Genomic DNA, 27,630 nt, shown 5'->3' with positions numbered 1-27,630 from the left:
GTAAGTGTCTTTTGTAGTTTATTTGACAGATAAAAATCTATGACGTAGACTTACATCAGTGAGAATTTCATAGTATAAAGATCACATTTTTACTCTACTCTTTGGATAAATTCTGTGTTCAAATTCAAGTGTGAGAATCGTTTGCTTCTTTCTCCCTTTGTGAGTACCTCTAATGTGTTTTAGACCCCATCCCCAGTGCTGCTCAGTTACCCCTATATTTTAAAGAGGTTTTGATGGACTACCATTGGTTTCAGTTGAATTTCACAAAGGTCTTTCCATTTGTTTTTGCTTTGCCTTACACCTTTCTTCCTCTGAAGTTTTCCCCAAATGGAACATTATTTTCTCCTCTGGAGGAAGTGTCTAATGCCCTCAAGAGATGTGTGTCATCTGCAGAGAGCTATGTGGCATCGTGAAGATGTTCTGAAGGCTTTTAGGACCCCTCAAGATTTAAATCAGGGATTCACACTAGAGGGAGTATAGGAATTCCTCTTTATTGAGCTGCTCAGGAGCATTTTCCTTTATCATTTATTTTAGGCCAGCCTGAGATCTCCTAGGAAGTATTTAAACTTTAAAGTATATAAACTTTATATAAACTTTATAGTATATAAACTTTATAGTATATAAACTTTATAGAGTTTCCTAATGATTCTAGATTGCTGTGGATATTTTCTAGAAGGAAAATGGGCCCCCGAGACCTTTTGTATTGGCTCTATACTTTGGGGGCCCAATCCTTCCTGTTTTCCCAATCTAATCTGTAGGCCAAGATGGTATGGTGCATCTTGGGGGTTTTTAAGGTATGATATTTTTATATCGTTAAATAGAGAACTCAGAGGTCTGTGGCCCTAGCACAAGCCTTTCATCCTGTTATTTTTAATAATATAAGAAAAGAGTAGAATATTTTTATCAAACGATTTAATTCTTGAGTTGATACAATTCTAGTTCAGTTTAGTACTAACACATTGTTCATGCATTGGCAGCAGGTAGTCTAAAAGTGGAACACTTCAGATCATTATAGTTCCATCTCTGAATAATAATTGTGATTCCAATATTACCCTCTAACAAAAATAGCTGACATTACTGATTGCTTACTATGTATCTGCCTCTAAGTCCTTTACTTGTATTTTAAAATTTAAATCCACAATAATCCTATTAACTTGGCACTGGTATCCCCATTTATAGATAGGAAATTAGGCGTAAAGCTGCTAAACTTGCCCAAGATTGTATAGCAGAATGTCAGAGTATGGATTAAAATTTATTTTTCTGACTCAAGTCTGTACTCCTTACCACTACTACTACTATGACTGTGTGGATCTGTACGTATGTTCAAAACAAAACATAACCTAAAACTGTATTATAACAAATCAGTGGCTAAAATGAAGCTATAGCATTTGTCCCTCCAGTGCAGTTCCTTTACTTGCTATTGTACCTTGATATTTTGGGGGGTAAATTTTATTTTTATTTATTCATTTTAAGTGCAAAATGTAATTTGTTAGGAAAATGTTACAGAAATTAAAATCACTTAAAATTTTAAGATACACACTGTAGATGGTTAGTAATGTACATGACATTAACTTTGTTCACCCTTAGCATATAAATGCCTAGAGTTTGTTAGTTGTGAAAGCATTAAGGTCTCATATATTGGCTTTCTTCCTAGTTTACTTCCCTGACATTGTTAAATTAAATGATTCCTTTATACTTACAATAAAATGTGAGTTATGACTACTTGGGTGTTTTGCCAGACAGCAGCTTGACAATGGAGATCATGTTCTTAACTGTATATAATTTAATTTTGATTATTTCCAGTTTCTTTTTCAGAAATGTAAAACTTGACCATTTGTGAAAATGTTTTGATAGCCTCAGATATTTACTGGAATGAAATAGTGAAAGGAATAATTAGACTCTTAGGAAAATTATTACAACATGAAATGTTTAGTGAACTTATTTGTGTAGTTGACTTCGTACTGGTGGAAAGTGGGCAATGTCCAAGTGATAGTCTGGGGGAGCTGGAGAGAGGATCGGTAAGAGCTTTTGAGGATATTTTTGTCTTCTGTAACTTTATTGTTAGGCTTCTAGTTGGAAAGACTTTGTCATAAAGGGTAGCCATTGTACTTTAGATGAGGTTTTCCATATTGGCAGTTGTAGTATTGTCACAGGATTTAGAGTAGTGAAGATAAGGAAACTCAATAGGTTTTAAGTTCTCTGGATATTTTAGTAGGATTTAGAAAACAGTAGTTATCTCACATCAATGTTTTTTGACTGAATATTGAATATATGAATGACCTTTCAACTAAAGCAGAAGAGAAAAAAATACCTTTTTAGAGGAAATAAATATTTGCCTCTGTTTGGGGCGGTGGGTGGACATGCAAGTTAAATTCAGAAGAGGCATTTCAAAAATTCAAGCAACATAAAGAATTTTTATTTGATATATTTGAATTTATAAGAATATATGAAATAAGCCAAATCCTCTTTTTAGGTGCTATCAGCTGCCTCAGCTGCAGGTGTTTCTGTAGCTTTTGGTGCACCAATTGGAGGAGTTCTTTTTAGCCTGGAAGAGGTAGGTAAAAAAATACAGCAATTAAAATTATGTATAATTACCATTACAAATGTATTTTGGCACACATTTCAGTTTTGTAACTAGTGTAAGAGATGCAGACTTTGTTTTAAAAACAAAGATCTAATTTCATAAAGTTATTTTTCACGTATTCTTACATAAAGAGTAATACATTACACATGTTCTTTACCTTGAGAAAAGTCTTAAAAATATTGTTCTTGTATAAATATTAGTGGTCATTTAAAATTTAACTTTGTTGACATATTTAAAAGTAAGCAGAAGTGAATTTGACTTAATAGAAAATATTTAACCACTATTTGTTAAATTATAGCCCATGTTTTTATTTTAAAAATACTTAATTCCTAATGTGTTTTTGTGAGTTTTTGTTGTATGATTATTTCTGTGGCAGTGATTGATATTTAAGAAGATGATTTTAGTTGTGTCACTGGTGTAGTTTGTTTTTGTTCTCTCAAGACTTTTTACATGTTTACACAAAAATGTGACTGGGAATGTTTTAAAATTTACTTTTCCCATTGTTTGCATTCTTTTCTTTTTTTTTTAATATAGAAGAAGGAAATACTTCTTTTTGAGCTCGTAGGAATTGGTGGTGATGTATTTATTCACTCATGATTGAATTGGAGGTGAAACTCATTTTGAAAATAAAAAAATGCTGTGTCTGAAGTAATTATTAGACATTTTTTGACCAGTTGATATTGTGAATTTATAATGATGTGATAGCCAAAGTTATGAAACATCAATCTTTTTCTTACCACAGTAAAATCTATTACATGTAAATTCTAGCTGCAACAAAAATTAGACTATGATATTCGCCATTCAAGTTATACCATATTGGAAACATCTTAAAATTCTAGCATTAATTTTTCTTTTCTTTTTTTTTTTTTAGGTTAGCTATTATTTTCCTCTTAAAACTTTATGGAGATCCTTTTTTGCTGCTTTAGTGGCTGCATTTGTTTTAAGATCCATCAATCCATTTGGTAATAGCCGTCTGGTCCTTTTTTATGTGGAGTATCATACACCGTGGTACCTTTTTGAACTGTTTCCTTTTATTCTCCTCGGGGTATTTGGCGGGCTTTGGGGAGCCTTCTTCATTAGGGCAAATATTGCCTGGTGTCGTCGACGCAAATCCACCAAATTTGGAAAGTATCCTGTTCTTGAAGTCATTGTTGTTGCTGCCATTACTGCGGTGATAGCCTTCCCTAATCCATATACCAGGCTCAACACCAGTGAGCTGATTAAAGAGCTTTTTACAGACTGTGGTCCTCTGGAATCCTCTTCTCTTTGTGACTACAGAAATGACATGAATGCCAGTAAAATTGTTGATGATATTCCTGATCGTCCAGCAGGCCTGGGAGTATATTCAGCTATATGGCAGTTATGCTTAGCACTCATATTTAAAATTATAATGACAGTATTCACTTTTGGTATCAAGGTAAGTACTGATGTGAGGTGCTATTTAAGTAATCTTGGCATGTTCAAAACTTTTATGTGAAATGAGCAGTGAATGTTTATCTAAAAGTGGTTATTTCATAAATGTAGGCTGAAAAAAGTTCTTATCTTTTGGGTTTCATTTTAAATAATGGAAAAAAAAAAAGAATTCCTTTGGATATATTGCTGAGCATGGTTATTTGTTGCTGTGTGACACATCACCCCAAAACCTGGCAGTTTAAGAGAACTATTTTGCTCTTGATATTAGGTCAGTAATTTGGGAAGGACTCAACTGGGCATGTTTTGTTTGTGGCCTATCATACATGTCATCAGACATGGCTAAGGCTGGTCATCTACCACCCAAGCTAGGAAGATTCAGGACGTCTGGCTCTTGAAACATTTGTGTGTGTCTGTCTGTCTGTCTGTCTGTCTCTCTCTCTCTCTCTCTCTCTCTCTCTCTCTCTCTCTGGTTTTTCCAGCATGGTGCCTTCAGAGCATTTGGATTTCTTACATGGTAGCTCAAGATTCTAAAAGCAAGTGTCCCAAGAGGACCATTTCTTACCTAGCCAAAGAAGTCATGCACCATGCCTCTGTTGCATTCTGTTTGTCCAGACTGTCACAGAGGCCTACCTACCTCTTAATTGGAGCAGTGTTAGGGAATTTATGATCATGTTTTATTTTTTTATTGTTTAATGTGTGCTTTTTTTGTTTTGTTTTGTTTTTGTTTTTTTGAGAGAGAGACAGAGTGTGAGCACGGGGGAGGGACAGAGAGAGAGAGGGAGACACAGAATCCGACACAGGCTCTAGGCTCTGAGCTGTCAGCACGGAGCCCGACATGGGGCTTGAACCCATGAACTGTGAAATCATGACCAAGCCGAAGTCAGATGTCTAACCGATTGAGCCATTTAGGTGCTCCCATGATTGTTTTAAACTACCACAAACTTAATGGCTTAAAATTACACGAATTTATTTTAGTTTTGGAGATCAGAAGTCCAAAACGGGTCTCACTGGGCTAAAATCAAGGTGTTCACATGGATTTATGGAGTCTAGCTTTTTTTTTTTTTTTTTTTTTTTTTTTTTGCCTTTTCCAGCCTTCTAGAGGCTTCCCACATTCCCTGGCTCATGGCCCCCTTCTCCCATCTTCAAAGCCAGCAATGGGTGGTCAAGTCTTTTTTATCTTCATTTTTCTGACCCTATTCTAAATCTTTCTTCCGTATTTAAAAAACATTTGTATGGGGCGCCTGGGTGGCGCAGTCGGTTAAGCGTCCGACTTCAGCCAGGTCACGATCTCGCGGTCCGTGAGTTCGAGCCCCGCGTCGGGCTCTGGGCTGATGGCTCAGAGACTGGAGCCTGTTTCCAATTCTGTGTCTCCCTCTCTCTCTGCCCCTCCCCTGTTCATGCTCTGTCTCTCTCTGTCCCAAAAATAAATAAATGTTGAAAAAAAAAAAATTAAAAAAAAAAAACATTTGTAATTACTTTGAGCCCAGTTAAGTAATCCAGGATAATCTCCTGTTTAAAAAAATTTTTTTTAAGTTTATTTATTTATTTTGAGAGAGAGGCAGATAGTATGAGTAGGGGAGGGGCAGGGAGAATCCCAAGCAAGCTCTGCACCGTCATTGCAAAGCCCCATGTGGAGCTTGAACTCACAAAACTGTGAGGTCATGACCTGAGCCAAAACTGAGAGTCAGACACTTAACCAACTGAGCTACTCAGGCACCCATGATAATTTCCTGTTTTAAGGTCAGCTGATTAACAACCTTAATTTTACCGGCACCCTTAATTCTTCCTTACTGTATAACATAACACATTCACAGGAATTAGGATAGGGATATCTTTGGGGAGCTATTATTCCACCTATCATATTACTGTAGGGTGTTAGCTTGAAAGGACACTGCAGACTCAGAGTTGAATTACTAGCCTATGAATACCATGTCTTTTTCCATCAAGGATTTAAGGGAGCTAGGCCTAATGCCCTGGGATGTTGCTTCATGTGAATTTATAAAAGAATAATATTCATTAATTAGTGATTTGCCAGTAAATATAATTCTCTTATATGGCTGTCAGTGCTGTATATAGGGAATCCGATGTCAGCTAATCCTTGTTCCTTAAGTTAACATTCACTAGTGATTATATGCTTTCACAGATGTAGATTATGTGGAATAACAACTTAATTTCAACAAAATTGTAATGATGGTTTTTGAAATATGGTCTCTGTCTCTTCTGTTGTTCTCTATTTAGTCCACTGGTTATAAGAGTTAAATAATAGAAAAACCTTGAAGTTTAAAATGTTTAATCATAGTGAATCAAGTTAAAGCAGCTGTTAAATTCCTGTTTCTACAGTAAGTTGATTTTCTGTAAATCCCAACTTTCTCATCTTTAGTTGAGCTACAGGAAGCTGGAGACAGTTGTCAGGTCTTTGTTAAGTCTCACCTCGCTCTGTGCTCTGGCTGAAGGATCCTAATCAACAGGAGAGTGTAAAACATATTTTGATCTCTTCTATTTGGATAACCATTTAATGATCCTAATGCAGTGTTCAACATGCCATTATTTTGTGCTCAGCTTATTTCATTTCTGTAACATTTTAGAGCTATTAGTATTTTAATCCTTAAATGATCTCGCTTAAGGTATCTACTATTCCTGTTTTTTTCATTACATTTAATTGATACATACTCTTCTCCATATATATATATGTGTGTGTGTATATATATATGTGTATATATATATATATACACATATATATATATATATATCGTTAAACAAATATTGAAGGACCTGATAAGCTTGTCCTCTTTACATTGTACTACTTGAGGAATAGCATCTAATATTTTTTTCATTTGGTAAACAACAAATATGTAGGGAGGATATAATCATGGAGTAAAGGACAGTACTTCACACTAAATTCAGTTTAATGAAAAATGCTTCATATTGTCCTTTTTTTTCCTTTCCCCATTTCACCATGAGTTAATGAAAATCGTGTTAGGGACTGGCATTAAGGAACCCTTGAGCTAAAGGATGAATAACCCTTAGTTTGGTTTAGAGAATGTTATTTGTTACTTTGTAACTGAAATCACAGAATTACTAAAGTACCATTAGAACAGTATTTTGCTGTAGTTTTATTTGTACTAGGATTTTGCTATATAAATAAAACGTGAAAAGAATCTAAAGTGTTAGTTAGAAATCCATAATTTAGGTTCCGAGCATATAAGTAGAGGATCTCTGTCCCCTTAAGCATTGTGGTTTTGTTACAGGTTCCGTCCGGCTTGTTCATTCCCAGCATGGCCATTGGTGCGATTGCCGGAAGGATTGTGGGGATTGCGGTGGAACAGCTTGCGTATTTTCACCATGACTGGTTTATCTTTAAGGAATGGTGTGAGGTTGGAGCTGATTGCATTACACCTGGCCTTTATGCCATGGTTGGTGCTGCTGCATGCTTAGGTAACATAACTGTGTCTGTGTATGGATGTTTGTGAATCTGAGAGAGAAGAGAGCGAGTGTGGGAGCACATTTATGCTTAATTGGTGAGGGGGGTGAGGGCGGTACAGGATGGAGGAAGAGAATGTTTTAACAGAAATGAAACCACTATTATATAGTATTTATGTAGTAATAGTTTTCATTTTGCCTGCTCTAAATATTTGTTAATACAAAAACTTAATGGTAGTTAGCATCTTTTAAACATCATGTAGTGCTTTGTGACAGAAAACATCTCAGTACAACATAGGCTTAGTTTGAATCCTGTCAGGGAGATTTTTGGTTTTTTCATTGTCAGGGATCTTGGCTTACCTATAACAAAAATAGCATGGTTCCTGAGATTAACATTTTAGCAAAGCTGAAGATTTGGTTCTGCAGTGATTTATAGTTAGCTGTAAAGAAAGAGTTCTTTACCAGCCCTCTTTGATTTAAGGTGCATTTATAGGAAAATTAAAAAAGATAACTACTGTTTTAACGAAAAGCAAAACAAAGTAACTGCATTAAATAGTTAAGAGTCTGTTGTCCTCTTGGATATGAAAAATTGTTATTTTAAAATTTAAATGTCGAATTTTGGTTATGATATTAAATAGTTGGTATTTTGACTTACTTTTGTTCAATGAATCACAAATCTATAATTATTGATCTCCAAAAGAATGCTATCAAGTTAAAGTGAAGGACAGGACATTTTCACCACAGTAGCGGTGATTTAGTAGTTGTCCACTTTCTGTAAAGTGCTGTGCTAGGTGCAGTGAGTGATACAAAAAGAAGTGTAAAACATGGGCCCACACTTCAACGACAGTCAGATTGGGAAGGGAAGATAAGACCAAAACTGAGAAACAGTAGTAAGAAATATATAATAATTATATATAGTACTGAGTCTATGACAGTGTAGGAAACTAGAGGAAAAGAGAGCTGAAGTAGTTCAGGTAAGGGTAGAACAGGAGCTTTATTTCAGAAAACTAGTAGGATTTAAAGAAGAGGATTTTGTCGAGGAATATAATCGTGTGAAATTGAAGGAATTGGAATAAATTTGAGGATACTGATACTATTGAAGCAGAGAGTGCATTTTGGATACTTTTGGGAAATGAAGTTGGATTAGTGAGAAAGAGCCAGGCTATGAAAAGACAATCATCTGTGTCAGGATGAATTTGTGTTTGGAATAGGTCGTATCTGTGGCAGAATCGTGGCTTTGGCAGTTGTAACTTGACAACTTTGGGAGTGTTCCTTTACTTTGATTTTTTATTTTCTTATCTTTAAAATAGAAATAATAACCACTAATCTCCTACAGTTGTTTTGAGCATTATATGAGATAAAATGCATGTAAAGCTGTTAGCACAGTGCCAGATAAAATAAGTTACTTAAGTTCAAAACAAAATTCTCTGTGAACTGATTAGGACATGCCTGGCATAGTGTAGATGTGTAATACGTAGTAGGTTCTTTCTCCCTTCTATTTTTAGGTTAAAAAGCAAAAAGGAAGAGTTTAAGCTTAATTATACAGTATGAACTGGCGAATCCTGGTAGGTTTTTGAGCAGAGGAGCAACATGATGAAAGTAGTACTTAGGAAAGATTAACCTGGGAACATGGCTTATAAAGTGGATTAAAGGTAATGGGGCTTGGAGTCAAGGAGGTAAGATAAAATAGTATTAAAATTAAGGAACAAAGTCTTGAGAGTCTGGACTAGTTTGGTAATAGTGACAATAGTGAGAAGGGACCAATAGATGGATATTTTGCAAAGCAAATCAGATAAGACTAGGTGAGAGTCTAGGTATTGGATTCAAGTAAAGGATGAACCCGGAATAACTATCTAGGTTGTCAAGAAGAACATGGTGCTGTGCTGGCTGGAATGGGTAGCTCTTTGGGGAAGAAGAGGACTTTGGTTTTAAATGTGTGGTATTTTTTGTGACAGTGGGTCGTCCAAAGTCTTTTTACAGTTGGAAAACAAGACAAGCACAGCAATAAGGTATGCATAGTTGGAGACATGGGACAATGGCAACAGGAAGTAGAAAGATGTGGATTAGGAGGCATGAGCATAGAGGTGATAATTCAAAATGATGTTTTGGGGGGCACCTGGGTGGCTCAGTCGGTTAAGCATCCAACTTCGGCTCAGGTCATGATTTTGCAGTTTGTGAGTTTGAGCCCCTTGTTGGGCTCTGTGCTAACAACTCAGCACCTGGAGCCTGCTTCAGATTCTGTGTCTCCCTCTCTCTCTGCTTCTCCCTTGCTTACTCTCTCTCAAAAATAAACATCAAAAAAATTAAAAAAAAAAAAAAAGAATGATGATTTGGGTAAACGAATAGATGAGTTTCTAAGGGAGAGGATATTACACTGTTAACATAAATCACAAGGCACCAAAATATTTTACTCATTTTGAAAAGATTTAGAGGAGAGAAATGTATTAATATTCTAGCCACATAGGAGCTTTATTTGTAATGTGGTAGTAAGCAAGATAGCTATGATGTGCTTCACCAAATTCTTTAATTAATAATCAGCTTTTATAAGAGTGGAATTATATCTTTGCTATAGCAATAAACCAAAATGGCAAATTCGTTTCAGTTGGCTGTTTACTGTGAAGTAAACAGGTTTTGAAATGTTATTTTAATAGTCTTGAGTTTAACAAAGAAAATTGGTGTTTCTCTAGATCCTATTAAAACAGTGATAATTGTCCTAAAAGAGGAGTAGTAGTTTTCGATGATTATCCTTTTCACTAAGTTCTTTTTACGATTTGTGTTCAACTGCCTAGTAGAACAGTTCCACTGACCTGTCCTGTCCTCCTTGACCAGTGGTATTTATTTTTTTTCAGGTGGCGTGACAAGGATGACTGTCTCCCTGGTGGTTATTGTTTTTGAGCTCACTGGAGGCTTGGAATATATTGTTCCCCTTATGGCTGCAGTAATGACCAGTAAATGGGTTGGTGATGCTTTTGGTAGGGAAGGCATTTATGAAGCACACATCCGGTTAAATGGATACCCTTTCTTGGACGCAAAAGAAGAATTCACTCATACCACCCTGGCTGCTGACGTCATGAGACCTCGAAGGAACGATCCTCCCTTAGCTGTCCTGACACAGGACAATATGACAGTGGATGATATAGAAAACATGATTAATGAAACCAGCTACAATGGCTTTCCTGTCATAATGTCAAAAGAATCTCAACGATTAGTGGGATTTGCCCTCAGAAGAGACCTGACAATTGCAATAGGTACCCTTTTTTAAGAATACAGACACACATATACATCTGTCTGTATCTATATCGTGTATCTGTGGAATCTATATATCTAGATAGATAAAGACATATAATGGATTTCTGGAGGAAAGGAAAACAATAATATTTAATTGGTTGGGTGTGTTGGGGTAAAGAGTATATTTTATTTATGTCCCTGCAAGTCTTATGCTCTTTAGGAAAGGAATTTGTGAATTGTTTTCTCACTAAATACAGTTTTATCTTTTGATTTGGCATTGTTATCAGAGATTGGAGTCAGATTCTTTTCCCACTCAGATAAGCCTTGTTAATATTGTTTGTAGTAGCATGTAACATATGGCCTAGCAAGTGCCAGGGCATCCCAGTAAATACATTCTTATATTAACTTAATATTGGCTTATTTGAATGCAAACTTTGAAAAATTTCATCTTTGGTCTGTTTCATATCAGATTCACAATATTTTCCTTTTTCAGTTTTTGGATTTAAGTTTACAGTAGTAACATGTAATAGCAACTTTGTTATTTTTTTAGTCTTTAAAAAAAAATTTTTTTTTAACGTATTTACTTTGAGAGAGAGAAAGAGAGAGCGACAGGAGAAAGGGCAGAGAGAGGGAGAGAGAATCCCAAGCAGGCTCCTCGCTGCCAGCACAGAACCCAATGCAGGGCTTGAACTGATGAACCATGAGATCATGACTTGAGCCGGAACTAAGTGTCTGATGCTTAACCAACTGAGCCACGCAGGCTCCCCTATTTGTTTATTTTATTTTATTAAAAAAAATTTTTTTTAACGTTTATTTATTTTTGAGACAGAGAGAGACAGATCATGAATGGGGGAGGGTCAGAGAGAGGGAGACACAGAATCCGAAGCAGGCTCCAGGCTCTGAGCTGTCAGCAGAGCCCGATGCGGGACTTGAACTCAGGGACCGCGAGATCATGACCTGAGCTGAAGTTGGGCGCTTAACCGACTGAGCCACCCAGGTGCCCCTGTGTTTTTATTTTAAATATTTATTTTTGAGAGAGAGAGAGCAAGAGTGAGGCGGGTAGGGGCAGAGAGATTGGGGGACAGAGGATCCAAAGCAGGCTCTGCACTGACAGCAGCAAGCCCAGTATGGGGCTTGAACTTAGGGACTGCGAGATCATGACCTGAGCCGAAGTCAGACCCTCAACCTACTGAGCCACCCAGGCGCCTCTGTAATACCTACTTTAAAGTGAAAATCATTGAGATTTTATTTTTGGTGAAATACTGTGTTGAAAAGTATATAAGTCCTATTGTATTATGTGCTGATATTCCTACAAATAATATTTAAAGGCATTAGCCATAGTATGCTATTTCTTGGGGATAAAGTAAACTGTTGTTTTGGTTTATTTTGTTTTTACTTATTTTTGAAATTTTATTTAAATCCAAATTAGTTAACATATAGTGTAGTAATGGTTTCAGTAGAATGTAGTGATTCATCACGTATGTATAACACCCAGTGCTCATCCCAACAAATGTCTTCCTTAATGCCCATCACCCACTTAGCCCATCCCCCCACCTACCTCCCCTCCAACAACCCTGTTTGTTTTCTGTATTCAAGAGTCTCTTATGGTTTGCCTCCCTCTCTCTTTTTGTCTTATTTTTTCTTCTCTTTCCCTATGTTCATCTGTTTTGTTTCTTAAATTCCACATATGGAGATAAAGTAAACTTTTTGTGAGGAGTAAACAATTGTTTGTGTTCCTCCAAAATTTATTTTTCTCCTTATCAATAGTCCTGCAGTATTGATGAGGAGGCTAGTAAGATCATTTCTATTCAATCCGATTCCTTTCCCTCTCTTCTCCCAACCCCCAAAAGTGATAAATGATATTTTCATGAAGCTGTTGCTTTCATACTCCCCAGTTTTTAGTAAAGGACCCTAAGCTGCAAATGTCATGCCTTTGTTCCTTTGAGTCCTCTACAGCGTATCTCTTGGCCACTACAAAAGGATTGTGAAAGATTTTAATTCTTGTGCCATTTGAAGAGGGAAGATATCTAGTCTAGGATTATTTCTTAAATCAGAATGGAAATGCAAATGCTCAGTTTATAAGAGTTATCAAAACAAGGAGCTTACAGAAAATATCCTTACATAAGTTAAGGAAAAGCCTACAGCTTTGTAAGAGTGTTTTAAAGACTAGCAATCTCATCATTCCAAGTTTTGCTGTAGGCAATAGAATATTTGCCAGAATGGGTGAAGTATGTGGTCACACTTGGCTCTTGTATTTAAGTGTTTCAGCTTCTGATATAGTACCATGGCCAAACCTACAATCAGAGAAGAATTTCATTGTTCAGATTCCTATTCTTTAGATTTTAATGGTAGCCAGCCAAAGAAAAGAAAAAGGTCAGAATTCTGGAATTTATATAGAAATTTAAAGGAAAAAAGCAAGGTTTCTAAAAGATAAAGAAAGTGGTCAAAATTAACAGTTACTCACATTCCCACTGATTCTGTGGATATGTTTTTCAAAGTATTGTTACTGTCTTGAAACAGAATATTGTGATAGTAGATAATGTCAGTTTAAGGGAATAGATGTACTTTAGACATGCCATCAGAAATGTTTCACATGATGACTTTTAGAACATACCTTACATGTTTACCCATGTACATTTTCATAGAGTTTACAGTTTTGAATGAGAAAAATAGACCTGTCCATGAGGCTTTGTATATATGTATAACACATAAAATATGGGGTGCCTGGGTGGCTCAGTCAGTTGAGTGTCCGACTTTGGCTCAGGTCATGATCTCACAGTTCATGAGTTCAGGCTCCACATTGGGCTCTATGCTGATAGCTCAGAGCCTGGAGCCTGCTTCAGATTCTGTGTCTCCCAATCTCTCTGCCCCTGCTACGCTCATGTTCTGTGTCTCTCTCAAATAAACATAAAAAAACGAAAAAATTATAATATAACATAACATAACATAACATAACATAATGAGGAGACTTGGTTAAGTTTCTGACTCTTGATTTCAGATCAGGTCATGATCTCACTGTTCGTGGGATCAAGCCCCCCATTAGGCTCTGCGCTGACAGCACAGAGCCTGCTTTGGGATTCTCTCTGCGTCTCCCTGTCTCTCTCTCCCTGTCTCTCTCTCTCTCAAAATAAATGAACATTTAAATATATACATATATTAAATTAAATTAATCATATATATAAATATATATAAATTAATTAAATATATATAATATGTAATTTATATGTATTTATATGATATACTTTATGAAAGACAAAAAATGCTTGAGTAAGTGATAAGCTATATACTATATCCAGGATTGGGAAAGACCAAGGTTTTTTTTTTTTTTTTTTTTTTTTTTTTATGTTTGTTTATTTTTGAGAGAGAGGGCAAGTGCGGGAAGGGTGACAGAAGGGGACAGAGAGTCTGAAGCAGGCTCAGCCCAATGTGGAGCTTGGAACTCATGACCCGTGAGATCATGACCTGAGCCAAAGTTGAACAGTTAACCAGTTGAGCCACCCAGCACCCCAGGAAAACTCAAGATTTTGAAAGAACAATTTTCCCATAATTTATTTATAAACTATACTTTTGTGTCATTTCATCATTTTAAAATGTTTATTTATAGATAGTATATTCACATAGTTCAAATTCAAGAAGATTAAAAAGTATACAGTGAAAAATCTCACTCACCCTTGACCTCATAGTTACCCATTTAACTCTCTGTAGGCAGCCATCTCTTTGGTTTCTTATGTACTCTGTAGATATTATTCTATACTTACATATATATCTTTTTAAACGAACTGTGTCATGCTATCCAATACATGTGTACTTTGTTTTTTTGTTTTTTGTTTTCACTAAGCAATGTTTTCTTGGACATCTACCCAAATGAGTATGTAAAGTTTCTTCATTCTATTCTTTTAAGCTACATAGTATTTCTTGAAGTAGATGTACCATGGGATACATCATGATTTCTAAAATCAGTTCCTTATTGATGGACATTTAAGACGTTTACAATTTTCTGCTATGATAGAAATTGCTCCCTCATATTTGATAATCTCCTATTTTTGACTCTGTGCCTATGTGCAAATGGACAAAAATTACTAGAAGTAGAAAGTTGGATCAGAGAGTAGGTGCATTTGTAATGTTGTAAGATATTTTCCTATTGTACCAGGTAGTGATTATGCCATGTACTCCCACCAGCAGTGAATGACAGTTTGCTGTGTTAAAGTTTAGTTCAAATGGAGAGATTTCTTCCTGCATTTTTGTGTCAAGATTAAGTGAGGTTGGATGTTTTATAGATTTGTTTAAAATGAAGCATATTTAACATTTATGGTGTGAATAGTCTTTCCTATTTTCCAACTTGAGTCATAAAAATACACTTTTTCGTTTCTATTTATGTAATAGGAGCTGTAAGTTTTACAGAGAGATTCTCAGTGTATGAAAGCCTAAATATCATTGACATATTGAACACAGTAGTATGGTACGTGACACAGTGACAGACTCTTCCCTTAATTATACTCTCCTGTCCCCTCAAGATTTTTTGTGCGGAATAAAGCTTTGGCTTGCATACCTAGGAGAACTAATTCATTAAAGGTTTCCCCTTCCATAGCAATATTATCAACCTTAGAAACCTTAAAATACAGTTTACTCAATAATGTGCATTGCAAGCAAGCTTTTTGTTTATCTCTTTATAGTAGTTAAAATAAACTTTATACCTGCTTGGGTAGTTGAAATACCATTTTGTGGATTTAGAGACTTCTTTGCTTTCTACAGTTAATGCAAGTGATGTAAGAATTCTAGATCCCTGGGGAGTGTTTTTGGACTCTATCACTACCAGGTTTCACATTGTCAAAAATGAAGGGTACAGCTCATGTACCTTTCTTTTTTGAGAAGTTTTGAGAAGTCAAGCCCTTGAGAGTATATTAACATGAATGGGAAAAATAAGACATAAAATTTGTGGGGAGAAAGGTGATTACTTACATTTGGACATTTTGTTAGAAAAGAACCATTTCAATTCTCCTGGAAGTGTAACTCTTTCCTGCATGCACACTTTAAGAAACTGTCTGAATCATATCAGAAAATGAAAACTATGATGATATTTTCTGCTTCAAAAGCCTTTGGATGGCATTCAAAAAATTGTTTTTTTCAAACAAAGGAAAACAAACCTAGCAGATGTCCTGACACTTTGTAAGTATTCAGTAAATGATGCTTGTTAAAATAGTTACTGTATTCACTTAAATGACAAATTTAAGTCAGGCTGAATGTTCACTAGCCTGTGCCTTGTTATTTCAAAGGAACATTCCAATAAATTAAAAAATAAATTAGGTTAAGAACTTTTTCTAAAATGTTCTGAAACTTTTGTCATTAAATGGTTTATTTAAACAGTCTATAGCATATTTTCATTGATGATAGAATATTTGTTATTTTAAGATATTTAAGTTTGATGAGTGGGCTTGGTTTTAACTCAGAATATCTGTCATATATGATAATAGTATTTATACTCCACCATTCACAGGTCATTAGTCAGAGGCTTCTATGGGTTAAGAGCAACCTAAAGAGCATTTTTCAAAAATCATTTACATCATTTGCAAATGGGATTTCTTCTTTTCCATGCCTTTATCATGCTTTTAAGGTGGGTTAGTAAGTATTAGCCATTAGAACTTCAGTTAGTGCCTTCCTACCTGAATGTGTCACAACACAGGTAAATAAGGCTTTAGAGGTCAGAAGGAGTAAAAAGAATTGTAGTATTTGTTTATGACTTCTGTATCTGCTTCTTAACTTGGGACTGATGCTTCTTATTTTGGCTTAAGTATTTTTGTAGCAAAATTCATGTTTGAAATACGCTTAGTATAGCAAATAGCATATTTGTGAACGTTTTGAATACATACTAACTCCAAATAGAAACATAAAGCTCTTTATTTTTGTATTCTCTCCATTTCATGAGTTTCCTTTTTCCTCCTGTGATCTCTGTTGTGCAGTTTTCTGTATCTTTACCCCTTCTTGTCTGGCACTTTCAAAAGTAGGGGTGGGAGTGGCAGCAAACAGAAGCACTTGAAGCAGAGCCACACTAGAGAGAGAAATGAGCAGAGCCTTTATAAATAAAACCTAAAAAAAAAAAATAAGTCTGCGTCCATTATGTGCATAATTGTAGTTTAAATGCACCTATTGATGTTCATGAGTCACCCAGAAAATGAAACTTTAACATTAGAAAAGAGAAAGAACTAGCTGATTCACAGAGGTTGGAGTATATGCAACATAGTCAGAATTAAGAGTGAAACTCACTTTAGCCCCCCCTCTGCAGGATGAGTGACATTTTAACACAGGCAGGTGTTACTTGATGATGGCTTCCTTTTTTTTTTCTTCTTCTTTTTTTTAATATATGAAATTTATTGTCAAATTGGTTTCCATACAACACCCACTGCTTGATGATGGCTTCCTATGATAAACTATGCTCTCATAATTTGTGCAGGTTTTAAAAACCATATTTCAAACATGCTTCCTTGTCCCCCAAAGTTAGAAAACGGCTTCAGCCCCAGTGAAGAAAATTGATGTACTAAAAATATTTTATTTACATGAAGACGATTTGTTATTGGTGTATTCTAATTCTGTCAAATATAAGAAATTACTAAATCAGTTTTCAGCTGATTCCTTTCTTGGGGTAGAAGATAGGAAAAAATGAAGGGACCAAAAGTCATGGGATACATTTGTTTATTCTTTAAAGTCTCCCAGAAAGATTACCCCTAAACAAATTAAGTTTTGGTCATCTCTATCTCTTTTCAGAAAGTGCTAGAAAAAAACAAGAAGGCATTGTGGGCAGTTCTCGTGTGTGTTTTGCGCAGCACACCCCATCTCTTCCGGCGGAAAGTCCTCGGCCATTGAAGCTTCGGAGCATTCTTGACATGAGCCCTTTCACAGTGACAGATCACACCCCAATGGAGATAGTGGTGGATATTTTCCGAAAGCTGGGTCTGAGGCAATGCCTTGTAACTCACAATGGGTAAGTTTGGTGAAAGAAATCAGTTCGCTTACTGGAATTTATGATACTGTTTAGTGGAATTCAAATTCAGTTATTAGGAAGGACTGTAAGTCAGCTTCCGAGTGGGAAGGTCTGTTTTTTTAGAGTGGTTATTATAAGTACAGGATCAGTATTGATCAAATTGACACTTACCAAGAATAAAAACATTGTCAACTGCCAGATCTATGCCAAAACATGAAGTAGTATTTGTCAGGAACACTTCAGAGTTGGCAAAGAGGTTCTGAAACACCTCCAACATGCACATTGAGCTTAGAGTATTTCCTCTATTAGAGGAGGAGTGAACCTAACCTGTACGGAGTAGAGAAAAACCTGTTTTCTTTTTGTAAGTATTTCATTTTTTAATGTAACTTTCTAGTTCAGTAGAAACTTTCTAGATATTTTGCTGCTCGCTATTTTAGCCATTATTTTACTTATCATATAATGAGGGAAATAATATATAATTAAATTTGTAAATTAGCTAAAATCCTCCTTTGGCAAATATTTGTTTCCTCTTCTCTACCTTTTCCGTCCAGAAATCTTTTATATAAACTGCTAATGACAAACACTCATGTATTTAAAATGTGTAAGTTGATTAATTTATTTGTCCTTTCCACATGAACTACCAGTGTTTCTCCAGGGTAGGATATTGACAAGTTTTGCTTGGCAGATATCAAAGGGACACAGTGGGGATGGTATCTACGGGCTGCTCAGCGGATGCACTCCTGCTTCTCTGCCTCTGCTCCCCTCTCCCCCTGCACCTGGGGTCTCTTTCCCCACCTGCTCTCTCTCTCTAGTCCCCTTTGCTTCCATCACATTACTGTTCCTAGTTGAAATACTTAAGAACATTGTTTTATCTGAAGGCTGATAAGAGGAAGGCTAGAAGTGAGAAACAAAGGTACTCTTGATTATGCATAAGCCTGCACAGCCTGAAACTGGTTGAAATAGTAAACACTTTAGAGAATCACAGCAGGTTTAAAAAAAAAATATTTTGTACAAAACATGTGAGTGGCAAAACACATGACCCCTTTCTAAAGAAAGGAGGAGAAAAGAAAAAAAGGGAAGGAAATTTGTGTATCGAGCACCTTCTTTGTGTTTCTCATTTAACTTTGTATATCTCTGCAAAGTGGGCGGCAGCCTCCCTGCTTTACAGTGTAGTCACTGAAGCTCAGAGGTTTCATAATATGCCCAGTCATGTGGGTGGTAAGTCATGGTTCAGGGAATCGAGTATCTTTCCAATTTTAGAACCCGATCTCTTGCTGCTGCTTTTACACTGTTAATGACCAGTAGAGTGTATCTTCTTTCTTTGTGATTTCTTAAACTACTACAATTTTCTTGAACAATACATTAGGCCATACTAGGTTAGGAACAGAAATATAAAGGTAGAAATTAGATCCAAGTTCAGTGTTTTCACTATGCTAACCAATTAAAACCACTCTAAATAGTGGCTCAGGTGGCTAAGCATTTGACTCTTGATTTCAGCTCTGGTCATGATCTCACAGCTGTGAGATTGAGCCCCACATTGGGCTCTGCGCTGGGTGTGGCGCCTGCTTGGGATTCTCTCTCTCTCCTTCTCCCTCTGCCTCTTCCCTGCTTGTGCTCTCTCTCCCTCCCTCAAAAAAATAAAATAAAATAAAATAAAATAAAATAAAATAAAATAAAATAAAATCACTCTAAATAGTGTGAAATAAATTATATTGAAGGTACAAAACTCTTGATTAAAGGCAGGAAGTTTCAAATTATTAAATATCACAGATACTGATTGGAGAAGAGATGTATGATAACTTTTAATGTTTAATAAAAAAATAATAGTACCAGGGCACCTGGGTGGCTCAGTCGGTTGGCTCTCCGACTTCGGCTCAGGTCATGATCTCACAGTTTGTGAGTTCGAGCCCCGCATCGGGCTCTGTGCTAACAGCTCAGAGCCTGGAGCCTGCTTTGAATTCTGTGTCTCATTCTCTTTCTGCCCCTACCCCACTTGTGCTGTCTCTCTGTGTCTCTCAAAAATAAATAAAAAAATATAAAATAATAATAATAATAATAGTAGTACCAAACCTCATTGTTTAAAAACTTAATAAATAGATGTTAAATGGGGTAGCTGTTTATGAATTTGTACTGCTTTGGGGACCCTTTTAATTATAAACGGCTCAATTAGAAACTAAGCTGAGTTGTTACAATTTTTACTTGCTTCCAGTTATTCTCTTTGCCTGGCATGGTGTGTCCTTTTATGTGCTAACACATATAAATGTCATTCTCTAGTCATGATTACCTGTGATCACCAAGCTGGATGGGTCAGTTACCATATTTCACTTTGCTGCTTAATTTCCAGATTTTTGGCAAAACAAATATTACAAAGGAAAATACTTAAAGTGTAAAACTTAAAAAATGGGGGTGGGGGAGGACAGCTAATTAAAATCTTACCTGATATTGCCTGTTTATAAGAAAGCTTTGGTGAGGGGGTAGCTTTTTCTAAAAGAATATGTTTAATTGCCTTGATTATAATTCCTTATTTCTGTACTTCAAGAAAAATGAGTCGATATATAGAGAGAGAAAGAAAGAGATCATTAGGAGTGGTAGCTCTTGGGTCTTTATTTTCTTTGCAGTATGTAAGGAAGGTAGAGCATTTTATTCTCACTTGAAGTTAAATGATTTAAACCTAGAAAAGAAACCATACCTTCTGTATTTTAGTGGATAGTGTGAAGATCTGGATAACTGTCAGCATCTTACAGTTCATATTGGGTCCACAGAGGTAGAAAGTAACTGTTTGGGGAAAGAGGTGCAACAAGTCCAGACTCGTAGATGCAAGTAGAAAATGAGAATAGAGAGATGAAGGGGAAGTGTGTCTGTGAATTTTAAAGATGTCAGTTATATATTTCCCGTATTTTATATTTTAATTAGCAGAATTTCTCAAAATCTTTTTAGTGTTGGTGGAACTAGCAGGATGTTAAATAAGCATTGCTTAGAAAGAGTTTTGTGACCATATAGGTTTAGAAGTTACTGGATTAAATACAGTTGAGGTTTCTTTATTGTGGAATATCTCAAAACTTATAATGTTGATATTATTTTAATCTCAGGGATAATAGGAAATACAGTTTTCCAAACTTGTTTGAACATGCAGTTTTGTTTTTTTTTTCTTTTTTCTTTTTTCTTTTTTCTTTTTTCTTTCTTAATGGAGGAAAGAGGGCCAAACTCCTTGGACTGGTGCTTTTTGGAACATATTTTGGGAAAATGTTGGGTCATGCTCTGTTATACTTACATCATTGCTTATTAGCCCCACAGGGAAATAGCAAATTATGTAAGTTATATTTTGCATTGAGTTTCTTTATACTTCCAGAAATTAATAAAGTAGCAGTGAACCTGGCCTTATTCTCAAATCACTCTTCTTCATTGGAAAGGAAATACACGTTTGTCCTCCTTTTTTAGGGCCGTTACTTTGTAATATAGAGATTACTTTGTAAATCTCTAAATTTGCCATTTGGTCCTTCATAAATTTGTAACTTTCCTCATTTTGTATCTTGTGATTTGGTGGAGCTTACTAATATACTAACTGAAATTAATCACTGTATATAATTGGATAGAAAAGAATGAGTAAGAATTAAACTGAAACTATTTAATTGTCAACTATTTATTTCCTGACTCCAGCTATAAATTAAAATGAATTGATGTGTTTTTTTGTTTTTTATTTTCCCTCACACACTTAGAGAAGAACATCTATTGAGTGATTAAGTGCTTCTTTTATGTATCCATTTTTTATTTCATGAGTGCATTTTCTAAGCCTTTTTGGAGGGAGAATTTGTTCCCATGCTCGGAGAACTTTGCAATTTATCTTTGTTCTTAAGTTAGTACATTATTTTAAATAATGAGAAAACATTAGCAGAAAATCTATTTCTGCCTTTCCCAATCTCTGCTCTTCCTGCTTACCCACCCCCACACCCAGGCATCATCCTTAATAACTGTTTCATAACTGACACATCTCTAGTCCCAGACTACTTTGACTAAGTGAAATACCCTGGTAACATTCTTGAAGAAGTCAGAATGTTCAAGGGCAGTTGAATAGTAAAGTTGACCTAACTAGATCCTCAGGGAAATGTCTAGTTACCCTGAAGGGCATTCTGGATGGGCTTCCAGAATTTCATGACTAAAGCTTTCTAAGGTTTTCGACATTCATTATCTGTGTTGCCATATATTGTAGTAGAATTCATTGGCTTCCACTCTAAAACCAGTAACCAGGATTTTGTTCTAATAAATTGAATTATTTACAAGTATCCTTGTGAGAATTTATGTCCATCATTTTGCTTGTAGGTCAACTGAGAAATAATCATTTAGAAAATGAAATGCATAATGTAAAAGTCATCTTGACCCCTAATCATAAACACATCTTACTAGTTTATTTTAGGAAGTGGCTTTCAGCAGGTCCTGAAAATTGGTTTTTTTTTTTATATTGGTTGGCATTATTTAAGTGCACATTGCCATCAATTTTAATCTGAAATAATAGTAAGATCCAAGGGATTTCTTAGTTCTTCATAGACAATTAAGGCTAAGCCTCTACCTTTTCACTGCTGAGGTAGATCCAAATCATAGCTGCCGCATTGTTAACTTTTTAGCAATTAGAAAAATACTTTCCTCTAAAGAAGGAACACTGAAAATGAAACTAAATTTTAGAGGTTTATAGCTGTGTATTATTACTGTTATTTTTTTGCTTTTCTTTATAGTCTTCATTGTGAACTTTTATAGGGTTGCTTTTTAATTTAAAAAGGAAAACAACCCACCAATATTTAAAAATAGTATCATGTCTCTTATGAAAGTCAGTAGAATTTATGCAAATGGAACCTGGGATTTCAAATCATTTTTGTTTTTATTTTTCTAAAGTTCATTAAAAGCATTCTTATGGTTCATGTTTTTGTTTTTTCTCTCATTCTTTATCATTATGATTGGAACCTTTTTTACTTTGATTTCTCACAGTTATTAGCATAACATGATCTGTTTCAGGATTGTCTTGGGGATCATCACAAAGAAGAACATATTAGAGCATCTCGAGCAACTAAAGCAGCACGTCGAACCCTTGGTGATTAGATATATCAGATCTCCTCATTAGATACCTTAGAAGTCAGGAAGCATGAAACTTGTGAACTGTTCAGTTCTCTCTTTCCCAGATACCTGCTGAACTAAAAAAATCCTACATGCTGCCAGTTAACATTTCTATCTCGTAAACTATGTCTGTAAGATAAATTTAGATATTTGTAAAATTCCATTCACAGGAAGTAAGCAAAAGTTACCATCTCTCATCAAAATCATTGGTTGCAGTTTAAGAACTGTAAACAGTTTGGTAGTTAAATGAGTAAATGTCATTGGACATTCTTAAAGTAAACACAAGTCTGTCTACCTTAGTGGATACACCGGTCTCAGAAGATGCCTGACTGGTTAAAAATGTCTGCCCCACCAAACCCACCGAACCCTTTTTCTTTTTTTGTGTTTCCTAATCTTGTGGTAGTCTTGTGGTAAATCTAAGCTCATAAATGATTGTTAATGGAGCTTAGCAATGTTACAATTGCTGAATGTTAAACAGATTTTTTTATGGGCACACTAACTAGAGTGTAATGTTGTATATATTTGTGATCTTGGCATTAATTCTTCTTCTGCTACACCTTGCATACCCTCACAATCAAGAATGTGTGTCCTGCCATTTCATTAGTAACCTGTACCTAGTTTATGTGTGTGCCCCTTTTGTATGATGTTTCCAGAATGCTGTGAGCAGCTCTTGGGGTCAAATGCATTTGTTTTAACCGGGTTTATGTCCTAGTGGTTTCATGACTAAAGATAAAGTTTGAATTATCTTAATCATATAACCTAAAAAATCGTCCGGCTTTAGCTATTAATGCCTGAAATTATTTTGCCCTGCAATTGTCATACCTATATAAAACCTGTCCCAGTTTGCTTAAGTACACAACTGATTATGTATTCCTGTTGTTTGCTAATATTTCACAAGTGTTTCATGCATCCTTTTTTAAAAAACTACTAACCAGAATAATAAATAGCTACTCATTCATTCTGCTTTCTGCTTCACCTATAATAATCTTTTAGGACTGCTTCTTGATTTTTCACCTATCTTTTAATGTGAGCATTAACAACCAAGACTTTCATAAAAGCACTGTATCTTAACTTTTTTGGCCAAAATCAGAAGAGGAAAACATTGACGTGTGTACTAGAAACTTGGGTTGTCTTATAGATTTATTCTTGGGGCTCTGAAGTTTGGGATTAGAGTTCTTTGTTGACCATTTTATATGCATTTTATCTCAATTGTATGTGCTTTCATGAAGATTCTGCATACAACTGGGCAATCTTTACATTATTTTTTAAAGTTGATTAAGTTTGGTTTTAAAACCGTGGACTATTGAGATTTGGTCATCAGACATTTTACTGCTTTCTTGATGTCATGGGAATTAATTTTCCTTCTCAAATGGGATCAGTGTCATCTCTTATTTTATACGTCCTCCCATTTTTTTGTTACTTTTTTGTTGGCATACATTAATCAGAATACCTCTACTTCAGTGAGGCATGCAGTCCTCAGAGTCTCAGTGGAAAGGACATTGTCTTATTAGTGACCATAATACTTTTATATCAAAGGATGGTTGCTGGCTAATTAAATTATCTTTACCAGTAAAACACTTTCTGAAAATACAAAATCACGATGCTTGCTTTGCTCTGTTCCTGTCAACAAAAAGTGTTAGCTATAGATTTAGCTCTTCTTTTCTTTTCCCTTTTATTTAAATAGCACTCTTCTGCTTATTCCTTTCAGGCGCCTCCTTGGCATTATAACAAAAAAAGATATCCTCCGTCATATGGCCCAGACGGCAAACCAAGACCCCGCTTCAATAATGTTCAACTGAATCCTATAGATGAGGAGAGAGAGGAAACAGAAGAGGAAGTTCATTTGTTGAATAGCACAACTCTTTAACCTGAAGGAGTCGTCTACTTTTTTTTCCTCCTTTAGAAAAAAAAAAAAAAAAAAAAAAAGGAAAATCTAAAACCCAGGCTTTTGCAACATGGTTTGCAAATAATGCTGGTGGCATGGAGGAGTTGTTTGGGGAGGGAAAAGAGAGAGAGAAGGAGACGAGTGAGGTATTTCCCCATCTAACCAAGAGCAGCAAATCATCTCCTGTGGTTCTGCACTGGATGCATTCAGCTGAGGACGTGCCGTGATAGTGCAGGCTTGAGCCTCAACGGAGAGGACGCCGCAGTCCTGGAGCACCTGGCCGGTTACTCCAACATTTTGCAAAGACGCATTATCAGTCCCTATTCTGGAGGGATTATTTGAATTGAGCCATCTATAAGACTGCAGGGTCTTGCCCTTTTGTATCAAAACTGTTCTGTTTAATTCATGACTTATATAGTTAAGCATTATCTTTCTACATTCCAGAAGAGCTTTTATTTCTCTGTCTCTCTCTCTCTCTCCCTCTCTCTTTCTCTCTTGAGCTGCAACAAAACCTCTTTAAATTGGTGTACCCTTTTGAAACAGTCCTTTCTCATATTGAGATGTACTGTGATTTTACTGAAGTTTCATCGCAAGAAGGGAGTGTTTCTTGTGCCATTAACCATGTAGTGTGTACCATCGCTGAATGCTTGGAGCTGTCTCATGTACCACAACAAAGGCTAATCAAACAGGTAAAATCTCGAATGAAGTGTGAACAAAAGCTCTCAGCTTGTGTGCATTGTGGTTCAGAATCAACAACAATGAAACTTGACTTGTTAAGGATAAACAGTTTTCTTTTTGTTTTTTTCCTGCTCAGACTTTATGGATAATGTGACCTGGTCTTATGCAAATTTTCTATTCTAAAACTACTATAATATACAAGTACTGTTCAGCATAAAGAAACAAAATGCTGCTGCTTTGACAGTAAAGAGAAGGAAGTATTCTGTTTCGCTGTATCTGGAATTAATTGCATGTTTAAACACTGGAATTTTTTTTTCTTGAAATTAGATCATTTTTCTTTCCTCAAGATATTTTATTGCTGACACTGAAGAAGAAATGTAATTCATAACTTGCACTAAATGTATATTTCTTTTCTTAAAAATTTACCATTCTTATTTATATTTTTATGGATTAAAATTTATAAAATACAGATCAGTTAATATCGCGCTTAAATAATTTTACCTTTTTAATGTGATTTTTATAGACTAATTCAGACTTACAAATAAGGAGTTATGAACAAAGTTTACAATGGGAACAAGGGTTTAAAAAGAGGTTGTGGTTATTTGTCTATGATTCAATGTGTACATAAAGCTTTTTCTGATCTTTCACTGCCATCCTCTGGATTATGTCTTCTGACCTGTATACATTTTGACTCATTAACTAGAAAGTTAAAATATGACAAATCACTTTGCAGATTAAAACCAAAAGTTAAATGGTATTAAACTTTTTAAAAAAAAAAAAATTGAAAACCACTGCAAAGGTAGCAGTTAAAATTTTAATATGAACATAACCTTTGATTCTTTGGGTTTGTCACATCCATCAGTGAGTATTGTTTTGAATATCCACAGTGCAGAGTTTTGCAGGATGTGTTGAAAATGTCCTAGGGTGTGTCTGGGATTTTTGTTTTTGGAAATGTCTGTCTTGATCATGGTCTTAATTCACTATCAGCAAAGGAGGTTTACTTGTACGACTGGCCTAAATATTCTGGGCTTACGCATTTTTGGTAGGAAATGAATTTTTGCAGACAGACATTTTCTGAAACATAACTGGCAATAAGCCGTTTTTACATTTTGGAAGTGATTCTTCACTTCCTAGTTCTTAAAAATAATGTATCTATAAGATCTTGAAGCTTTATTAGATCATGAAGCCATATTAGAATCATATTAGATCATGAAGCCATTGTTAGAATGACAGTTGAAAGTTGAATTCCATGGAATATTCTTAGTTTTGCTATCTGCCTAAAATCAGTATTTTGAATCTTAGTTTATTTCCTCCCTTTGGCAAACTTCAAGCTTTCTTAATGATCCCTTCATTTGGCCATCCAGAGTGAAATCTTTTCTAAACAATACTCCTGTGTATCTTACCTGTGTATCTTGTCCTAAGTGTATCTGCAGTGTGAACTCCTCAGCATTGGCTATTAAATAGGTTCTCTTGAGTTATAAGCCTTCAAAGGAGAAACTAGTTTCTTTGCAGATAGCTTCATAACATCAGACCTCACATGGATTTTATTTTCCATGAGTCCTTTTTGATTTCAGGTCCTTCTTTCATTGCCCATCCTGCTTCACAGACTGACATTTCAGGGTGGATATTCAAGGTGGATATTAATTTTCTTCTCGGTATATTTCTATCCCTTGATGTGTCTTACTGCTAAAATACAGGAAAAGTGTTATATCTTTAATGCATTCAGTGGTTTTCTTGGGTAATACTATCTATTCCACTTTTCTTTTTGATATGTTGAGGTGTGTCTGCTTTTCAACCAAATGATGAAATACTAGAGACCATGAAATATATGTGCCTGGCTAATTGGCAAATTAATTGACCAATATAATCAGTGGAGCGCCTTATTGGAGTACCCTTTTTCAGAAGGTATGATGAGAATGGGCAAGGGTGTCAGCATCTCTTATTAATAATTGTTTTCAGTTTTGGTTCATGACGAATGCTTAGTTTGTTAATCTGTGATGTTGCCTAGAGCTGTATTTATCTGTTTTTATTTATACTAGTGTAGTAAAGCTGCATATCATTACAGTAAAAATGATTACTGTGATGAGTTAATCAGAAAAATCTATTAAAATCTATATGACAATGTGTGGTTTGGCCTTTAATTATATCTCTAACAGTCCTCGCACTTGACTGCTGCTCTATGCAGTGCAGGCCAATATGCCTGGGGCATGCAGCCTCCGGAGGGGTGGTAAATAAAATGTGTCTCTCAGGTTACAAAGCCACTTCTATACTTTGCAGGCAAGGAGCAACGAGAGAATAGATGTTGCCTTGAGTAACAGGATGTACATACTTCAAGCAATAGAA

The 27,630-nt window shown here is 35.5% G+C and overlaps 1 protein-coding gene across 6 annotated transcripts in view; it reads left to right on the top strand.

The window, feature by feature from the left end:
• Positions 1-27,411, top strand: part of CLCN3 (chloride voltage-gated channel 3) — a 97,022-nt gene extending 69,611 nt beyond the window's left edge. For 4 of the 6 annotated variants that reach the window (XM_047856178.1, XM_047856179.1, XM_047856180.1 and 1 more), the window contains 7 exons: positions 2,474-2,554; positions 3,456-4,001; positions 7,246-7,432; positions 10,267-10,665; positions 17,405-17,621; positions 22,626-22,701; positions 24,433-27,411. In XM_047856178.1, the coding sequence (XP_047712134.1) occupies positions 2,474-2,554; positions 3,456-4,001; positions 7,246-7,432; positions 10,267-10,665; positions 17,405-17,621; positions 22,626-22,701; positions 24,433-24,591 (1,665 nt within the window). In that variant the 3' untranslated portion in view covers positions 24,592-27,411. The remainder of the gene's footprint in view (positions 1-2,473; positions 2,555-3,455; positions 4,002-7,245; positions 7,433-10,266; positions 10,666-17,404; positions 17,622-22,625; positions 22,702-24,432) is intronic. The other 2 variants (XM_047856181.1, XM_047856183.1) reach the window with 1 other exon arrangement.
• The last annotated feature ends 219 nt before the right edge of the window (positions 27,412-27,630 follow it).

This window comes from Prionailurus viverrinus, chromosome B1 (genome assembly GCF_022837055.1).
Source record: "Prionailurus viverrinus isolate Anna chromosome B1, UM_Priviv_1.0, whole genome shotgun sequence".
NCBI lineage: Eukaryota > Metazoa > Chordata > Mammalia > Carnivora > Felidae > Prionailurus > Prionailurus viverrinus.
The sequence above is the reverse complement of the archived record's forward strand: the minus strand, read 5'-3'. Positions and strand labels throughout refer to the sequence as shown.